Raw genomic sequence first — 8,476 nt, 5'->3', positions numbered from 1 at the left:
CCCCTCCACCATGCAGCCCTCGCTCTAGTCTCCTGTGATGACAGAAATACCCAGTTATATCTCTCTTTTAAACGGTTCTCTCCCTCCTCTGTTTCAGTGCAGTATACATTATTGAACCCATCCAGGAGTTGATTTTTTCAAAAAGGTAATAAAATTGACAAACCACTAGCAAAACTAACAAAAGAAAAGGAGAAGACACAAGTAACACAAATAAGGGATGAAACAGGTGATGTCACAATGAAACCAACTAAAAGAAAAAGGTTAACAATGGAATATTAGGAAAAACTATACTCAAACAAATATGAAAACCTAGAGACAATGGAAAAATATTTACAAAATCACAACCTACCTAGACTGACTCAAATCAAAATTGAGCACTTGAACAGACCCATTATAAAGAAGGATTTGAAAAGGTAATAAAACAACTTCCAGTTAAATAAAGCCCTGGACCATATGGTTTTACAAGTAAATTTTATCAAATATTCAGAGAAGAACTGTCACCAATTCTACATGAACTATTTCAGAAAGTAGAAAAAGATGGAATTCCTTCAGACTCATTCTATGAAGCAAACATATCCTTGATACCCAAACCAGGTAAAGACACAACCAAAATAGAAAACTATAGGCCAATATCTCTTATGAACATGGATGTAAAAGTCTTGAATAAAATCCTGGCCAATAGGATAAAATAGTTCAACCCCCAGGGAGAGCTATTTAGCCTCTGGAATGTGCTAGCCTTGGCCCCGAGTGTGTGCTCGACCTCCAGGAAGAGCCATTTGGCTCCTCGGAATAGCCTTCAGGTCACTGGGGAAAACTACCTAGTGTATACAAAGAATTTTATCTAAGCCACTTTTCTCCACCCCCAGTACACCTGTGAGTAACACTTCTAAGACCCTCCTCTTTGTAACTTAAAAGTTTGTTCTCTCTAGGTTCCCTCCCTTTCATACAGGTACCTTTAACACTGAAGTTTTGCTCTAGACCTGAACCCTGAGCCCAACAAGAAAGGGTCAGGATTTTGGTGTTACATTTTCTTTTGTTTGGCTGGGAGGCAGCAAGCAGAATGTTCTCCTCAGCAGTGAGAAGTTTATCCTTTTCTTTAGCACAACTCCAAGAATTGCACCAGGGCTGAACTCTTGGACATTCCTGAACTACTGAATGAGTGAGGTCTTCTGGAAGGAAATCCTCAGTCCAGACTGATGGGCTCTCAGGTGATCTTGTGATGACTCTTGCTCTAATGAACACCCCTTTCACAGATTTCACTATAATGAGCTTTGATGGAAGGAAAGCAGAAAAGTAGGCAAGAGAATATTTGCATCTGCTACATTTGGTCAGCAAATCATGGGGCCTTTATGTCTAAAAGAAGATCAGAACCATGTTTATAGGATAACTGTCAAGGGATGGAATGATTTAAGCACGTAGGCATCTGGTTTATTTTATGTTCGGTGTTTTTCTCTAAGATTTGTAGTCATTGGAATGACAGGCGCGCCAAAGCCTAGGGAAGGGAGCACAAATGACTGGATCTCCAGCAACTGCAGGAAAGCAGGGTCAGAGTGTGTGCAGTGGGAGACACCGCCCTCCCTGGAAGTGGGCCGGGTGTCAGTGCGAGGGTTAGTGACAGTGTTTAGTGGCTTCTTAGCTGCTCCCAACTCAAGACGACCCCATGCCTAAGGGAATGTCACCTGGCCCAACCCGGGGCCAATTGTAGGTTGGGCCATTGTGCTCCATGAGGTTTTCATTAGCCTCAGTCTGAAGACTCCTCAGCTTCATAGCCTCACATAAACCTCCACCAGCAGTTGGGTGGCAGCTGCACATGAAGTGCTTTGGTTGTGAGGCAAATCCTCATCTCTGACGTGGGAGGTGAGAATTCTCCCATTGAGCCACCGCTGCTTTCAGTTAGTCGTGCTTAGTCAGTGGGTGATGGTGGTCATCACTACCATTAGGACCCACTGTGTGCCAACTCACACTAAACACACTCATCTTCCTTTCTACCCTCTGAGGTAGTGCTATCAGCTTCCCCTTCTTACCGAAAAGGAAACGGAAGGAAGCGGAATAGAAATAATTTAGTGATTTCTTCCAGGACAAACACCTGGTAGAGGTGGAACCTGGATTAAAAATCCTGACTTTGAAAGCAGTCTGATTCATCTGTACAGCAGGGCACTGTTTTATTAACCTGTTGTTGTTATGTGCCATCGAGTCGCTTGCGACTCATAGCGACCCTATGTACAAGAGCCCTAAACGCCGTTCTATCCTGTGCCAACCTCGCCATCTCAAACACAGTCATTCCCACCACTCCACTCACAGAATCGATCCATCTCATCGAGGGTCTTCTTCTCCTGCGCTGTCCTTCCACTCTTCCAAACATGATGTCCCTCTCTAAGGACCAGTCCCTCCTTGCAACATGCCCAAAATATGTCAGACGAAGCTTCAGAATCTTGACCCCAGGGACCATTCTGGCTTCACCCTCTCCAGGACAAACCTGTTTGTTCTCCTAGCAGTCCATGGTATATTCAACACTCTTCTCCAGCACCACAGCTCAAAGGCATCAATTCTCTTTCTATCAACCCTAGTCACTGTCCAACTCTCTGATGCATAGCACGCAATTGCGAAGACTATAGCCTGGATCAGGCTCACCTTAGTCTCCAGCCTGACATCATTGCTCTTCAGTACTCTTGAGAGGTCCCTCACAGCTGACTTTCCCAATGCAATTCATCTCCTGATTTCCTGGCTGCTGTTACCAAGAGTGTTGACTGTGGAACCAAGTAAACTAAAACTGTTAACTTTCCCTTGGCAATATGGAGGAAAAAGGATCAGAAATTTAGCTCCGGCCTAGTGGTAAGAAGCTGCACTGCAATCCTGAAGACACGTAAGATGCTCCATGGATGGACAATCTCCTCCCATGTGATTAACTGCTTCTAAAAACCTGCTATGGGTCAGTTCCAACTCAATGACACAGAATAACAATGACAACAACAGTCAGTAGAATGGGAAGAAGACCCTGGATGAGATGGATTGTCACCGTGACTGTGGCAATAGGGTCAGGTGTGAGAGACTGTGAAGTTAGCTAAGGATAGTACAAGATTCAGAGCCATTGTCCTTACACTCACTGGGGAATCCGTTCCGAGCAGGTTCTGACTTGACAACACAGAACAGCAAATAGCTGTGTGATGTTGAGCAGGTAACTTCACCTCTCTGAGTCCCAGGCTTATCACCTAGATGCTGGGGCAGAACCTCCATGACCTTCTTCACCTTCACAGAGTGAATATGTGTATCTGAGAGGAAGCCAATTTGAAGTATTGGAGATGGTAAGGTGCCAGGTGCAGGCATGTAGGCGAGTCAGTCACAGGCCAAGAGAGACCTAGAGCCTCTGACCTCTCCTTGGTGGGGCCAGTGTAGGTCAGGAACTGCCCAAGCAATCCCATGCTGTCACCTCTTCTTGTCTAGGGAGGTCACCCAGGCCCAGGGAAAGGGAGGTTTTGCCTTCAGGATGCACAGCAGGCCATTTTTTCTTTGCCTTTCTCCGACAGGACACATGTCCTTTCAGTGTGGCATTGCCTTGGTCCCACTTCACTGAGCTGCATGCTTTCATGATAATCAATTCACAAAATTACTACAGTGAAAATGGAAAGCTAAATGGACATAGCATTTGCTAATACAGTAAACACCATTTGTTCGCACACAGTAAGGTTTATTGATACTCCTAATGTATGTATTAGCAAGAACAATGCACCACAGAATGTTAACATCTGCTAACGCAGAACAAACAATTATAAGTAACTTTCTTTTAATGCAGAAATTATGCAATCACAAAAGGTATGGCTGAACATTAATATGATATGGAGCCAGGTTCATTACACATTTAAAGGCATAAACAGTCATTTTATATGAAGAGCACGTCAAAGTTCTTTTTGGCATCTCTTTGTAAATAATAACATTCTGACACCAAATACAGGGGAAAGTCGAGCAATTGAGATGGTTATTAAATCTGACCTTGATCAGATTTTTATTATGTCAGGGAAAAAAATGGTTCTTAAGAGAGAGAGAGTTGTCATGGGATTAGAGTCCATCTACAGCAAGGTGTTTCCATGGCAACAAATCAAACACCATTTCCTCTGACTCCAGTCTCCTGCTTCAGAAGTCTGAACTTAGCATTGAATAATTAGAGTGAGACACAGTAATGTTGTGTAAAGACAAAAAACAGAAGAATCAATCTGGAGGCAGTGAATGCTTTAAAAATGGCAATTAACCCTATCAATGGGACTGTCTGCAGCTCACACTGGCCGTGACAGGACCCATGGAGATATTTGGCTTTCCAAATTGAAAGCATAATTTTTTTGTCACACACAACCTTAAAAAAAAGAAAAGAAAAGGAAAAGGAAGAACCAAAGCCAAACCATAATTCTCCCCAAATTAATGAAGTCTGGAAGTTATGGATAAGGCTGTAATCGAAATTCAGAGCTGCGTCCGACCCTGCAGGAGGTGGTAACGTATGCTACTCTACCTGAATTCACCTCCTGTTGCAGAGATCTGAAAACATACTTGATAGCGGAGCGTGGGTAGTGTCCCACAACCAATGAGCTATCTAAATTCATAGGCTCCGATGTCACACTCCTGAAATCTTGGTGGAAAGTTAAACTAGCGCACACAAAGCCACTTAGAACTTTGAGAGAGACTGCGGCCTTTTAGCTTCTTGGTGGGATTGTTGTGTTGTCATCTAATTGCATTAAGAACGTATTGTTCTGCCTTGGGAAAGGCATCTCAGGAGCTAATCTGGGGGATGGCGTTTGAGGTTCACCGCTGGGTTGTGTTTTCCCCCCAGATGTTTTCCATTTATTCCGGAAATGTTTTCTACCCACAGGGAGAGAAGAGAATCCAAGATCTGCATTTGTGCCAGGAGAACATGTTGTCTCGCCCATGTTGCCCAAGTCGTAAAAAGTGTACTCATCAACATAGCAAATCTGTTCCAACTACGCCTGTTTCTATAAAGGGGCTGGGGGCCCAGGGCCCTGGGTCCTGCAGAAATTGCCCTTCAGTTCACTCCTAAAACTCATTTAAGTCTCCCTCAGTTCATTGGCAGAGACCCTTCTCCAGCAACACCCCCTCCTCCCACCCTAATGATGTTTCTGAAGTCTCTTAGCTGTAGGTAGGCTAGGGGAATTTTACGTTGATTTCTTCACATCTGGAGTAATGGCTCTTTGTAATTAGATGCCTAGAAAACCACCAACTTTGAGAGCAGTAGAAAAAGGCCTTGCTGGTGAACCTGGGGCTTAGATTAAATGGCAAAGCTTGTTTGACTGGTCTTAATGCAAAGTTTCTTGAATCTTCCTTGCCTCTCTTTACTTCTAGGATGTTTTTGGGCCCTATTCTTTGTCCTGAAAACCCAAGCTTCTGGTCATGGGCTTGGAAAGATGAGAGCTCTGTACATTCAAAGACTAGGAAGTCTCCATTAGCCTTCTTAGCCGCCCATTTTCTCTCTCTCTTTCTCATCCACTGATTCGTTTATTATGTATTAATTGTGCATTCTCAGATACAAGATACCCTGAGGCATTAATCCAGAGAAGAGGCTACATCAGGGAGTCAGGCTGGTCGCCACAGGGGATGTTAACTCCCCATTTGGGAGATGATGTGGGCCCTTCTCACAAATGAATATCCCTACTCTCCACCTTGAGTGGCTTAGTGGTAATGAGTTGCACTGCCAACCCAAAGGCACCCAGATCAAATCCACTGTGGTAGAAAGATGGGAACTCGCCTCCTGCAGGCTTTATAGCCTCTAAAACCCTGCTGGCTGGTCAGATAGGAGTCAGCTCTGACTAGATGCTATATAACAACAGCAGTAACAACAACTGTCTATGCTACATGGAGATGAGAATGTGGAGAATATTAATGGGACTGAAATGGTAGAGGCCGTTTTTCCATGTGTCTGGCTGAGGCTTGGTCCTTTAAGGTCTACAAAGGAGAAAGAAGCCTTGACCAATTGATTTCCCAGGGCAATCTATGCAGTGTTACATGTGGCTACTATTGATTGGTATTTGGATAGCGGCAGCAGAAAGAGCATATACCTTGATTTAAATCCTGCCTCTACTACTTAGTAGCTGGTTGGCTTGGACAACGGACCTTACTTCTCTGGGCCTCCCTTGTCCGGGTTATAACATGATGCTAATTTCTATCTCGTGAGGTTGCTGTCAAGCATACTGGAAGTCAAATAGAAGAGGCTCAGTATGGGACTTGCCATCCAACTTGACACATGTTAATAATGAGCATGCCAATGAATTTGTTGTTGACTCGATTTTTTTTGTTAAACTATAAAAATAAAGATGACCCTGAGGAATTTCTGATGATGAGCTCAGAGAGGTTTTATTTAAAGCCAGTGGGGAGTTTATAAAAATGCATTGTGCTAGTATGACATTTCCCTTCTCCAGTATATTTTGTGGCTTAGAGAGGTAATGAAAACATTATTCTCACTTTCATTTTCCAATTCCTTTCAGTGCCTGAAATCTCGTCTATACAAATTGTTAGATACTTTAAAAAATGGGACAGCCACGCAGTTAGGTGCTTGACCTCATACATCTGAATAGTCTCATGCTTTCTTTCTCTCTAGGACAACTTAAAAGCCATCTCTACGTTAATGGCAAAATAGTTACTCTAGGTCTATCCTAATGCTTTTAGTAATAGTTGGCAGTTAGAAAAGTGACAAATGCACATGTCCCCAGACAAATTATGTGTCCCAGGTCTTGCCGAGGAAGCATTTACAAGGGCTGCCTTTTAGTCAGATGGCATCCTGGCACAGGGGTCAGTTAGGGGACATGCGTCTGGAGAGCACGTCATCCTTGGCAATCATTAATGGGAATGTTGTTGTTGTTTACCATCGAGTTGGAACTGAGCCATAGCTGACCCGCTGGTGGATTTTCAGAGACAACTGCATGGGAGGAGACTGCCTATCCTCTCGCAAAGCAGCTGGCAGATTTGAACTGTATGTTTTCAGGATTGCAGCACAGCTTCTTACCAGTAGGCCATAAGCAGTTGCTAGACTTGAAGTATGGCCCTCTGTGGATTATTCTTCACTTATCCTCTAAGATTCCAAACTCAGTGATACTGCCAGGTGTTCAGAACTCAATCAAGAATGAGTAAAGGACGAACACTTAAGAAATCCCAGAAGCTGGAATAGTTGCCACAAAGGCTATCCACTAGTATTACTCCAGAAAATTCATTCCGAAGTCTCTCCAAGTCCCCATTCCCCTTCTCGATGCATGTTTCCAGCACTGCGATGTGAGGCAGCATGCGTCCAAGGGGAGGCTGCTAAAGATAAGAAGCGAGAGTTGATGGAGAGGGTGGAGCCACAATAAGTATGCACAGCTCATCCTTTAAAACCACACCAGAAAGAACCCTTTCCCAGGAGTCTTTTCCTTGGAGCAAGCTGGTGTTTCTAGGAATTCCGTGTTCACAATCTTCTGGGTCAAGGTTGTTGTTGCTGTGAGGTGCCATCAAGTCAACTACAATTCATAGCGGCCTTATGAACAACAGCTCTGCACCGTGCCCTGTCCTGTGCCGTCCTATGATCTCTGTCAGGCTCAAGCCCAGTGTGGTAGTCACTGTCTCCATTCATGCCGCTGAGGGTCCTCCTCTCTTTCACCGATCCTTTACCTCTCCTAGTATGACGTCTCTCTCCAAGGGGCAGTTCCTCCTGAGCAAAACCCCCAAACAAGTGAGACAAAGTTTCACTATCCTTGTCTCTAAGGAAGACTCTGGTTGCACCTCCTTCAATATACTTATTTCTTTTGGCAGTGCATGGTAGATTTAATATCCTTGTCTAAAACCTCAATTCAGAGGCATTGGTTGTTCTTTGGTCTTCCTTATTCATTGTTTAACTTTCAGATTCACAAGAAGCAATTGAAAATACTTGGATCAGAGCAGGCCACGAAGAGGGTCCCTAACGTGAACAGAGGCGATGCTGAGCCGGCTTCAGGAGCTACGCAAGGAGGAAGAGACCCTCCTTCGGCTGAAGGCAGCACTGCACGACCAGCTGATCCGGCTCAAGGTCGAGGAGATGGCCCTTCAGTCAATGATTAATTCTAGAGGAGGGGATGAAATGCTGTCTTCTCAATCTGCACCTGAACAATCACAGGATATGTTGGTGCATGTAGACAACGAAGCTTCAATCAACCAGACTTCCCTGGAGCTGAGCACAAGGAGCCATGCTCTTGAAGAGGAGGAGGAAGAAGAGGAAGAAGAATCTGATTCATGAAGGGGGGAAAGAATCAGGGTTAGTTATTCCCAGGCTCAGGAACTTTCTCAAGGAATCATTTTGCATGAGCCTTATGGCCTGCTTAAAAGGGAAAGATGCACAATTGTAAAAATGGCTCTAACAGTAATCTCAACCTTCAGGGTGTTTTAACAACGTCTGGTGAAATACATAAATGAAAGATGTGAAGTCTTAGCATTAAGCCACATAGGTGGTGCTCTTTCACTAAGCTAGTCAGAT

General features: G+C 44.2%; 1 protein-coding gene across 1 annotated transcript; it reads left to right on the top strand.

Moving 5' to 3' along the window:
* The first annotated feature begins 7,942 nt into the window (after positions 1-7,942).
* On the top strand, positions 7,943-8,251 carry LOC102860846 (snRNA-activating protein complex subunit 5-like). Its single transcript, XM_006881839.1, has one exon. It carries the CDS (start codon positions 7,943-7,945, stop codon positions 8,237-8,239), a length of 297 nt encoding a protein of 98 aa, XP_006881901.1. The 3' UTR covers positions 8,240-8,251.
* The last annotated feature ends 225 nt before the right edge of the window (positions 8,252-8,476 follow it).

The sequence above is a fragment of the Elephantulus edwardii genome, unplaced genomic scaffold (genome assembly GCF_000299155.1).
Source record: "Elephantulus edwardii isolate Elephantulus edwardi_28Jun2011 unplaced genomic scaffold, EleEdw1.0 scaffold00016, whole genome shotgun sequence".
NCBI classification, from domain to species: Eukaryota; Metazoa; Chordata; class Mammalia; order Macroscelidea; family Macroscelididae; genus Elephantulus; species Elephantulus edwardii.
This window is presented reverse-complemented; position numbering and strand designations above follow the sequence as displayed.

Bases quoted from the DNA above. Each gene is read 5' to 3' on its own strand.
- LOC102860846 (XM_006881839.1), top strand. From the start codon at position 7,943: ATGCTGAGCCGGCTTCAGGAGCTACGCAAGGAGGAAGAGACCCTCCTT.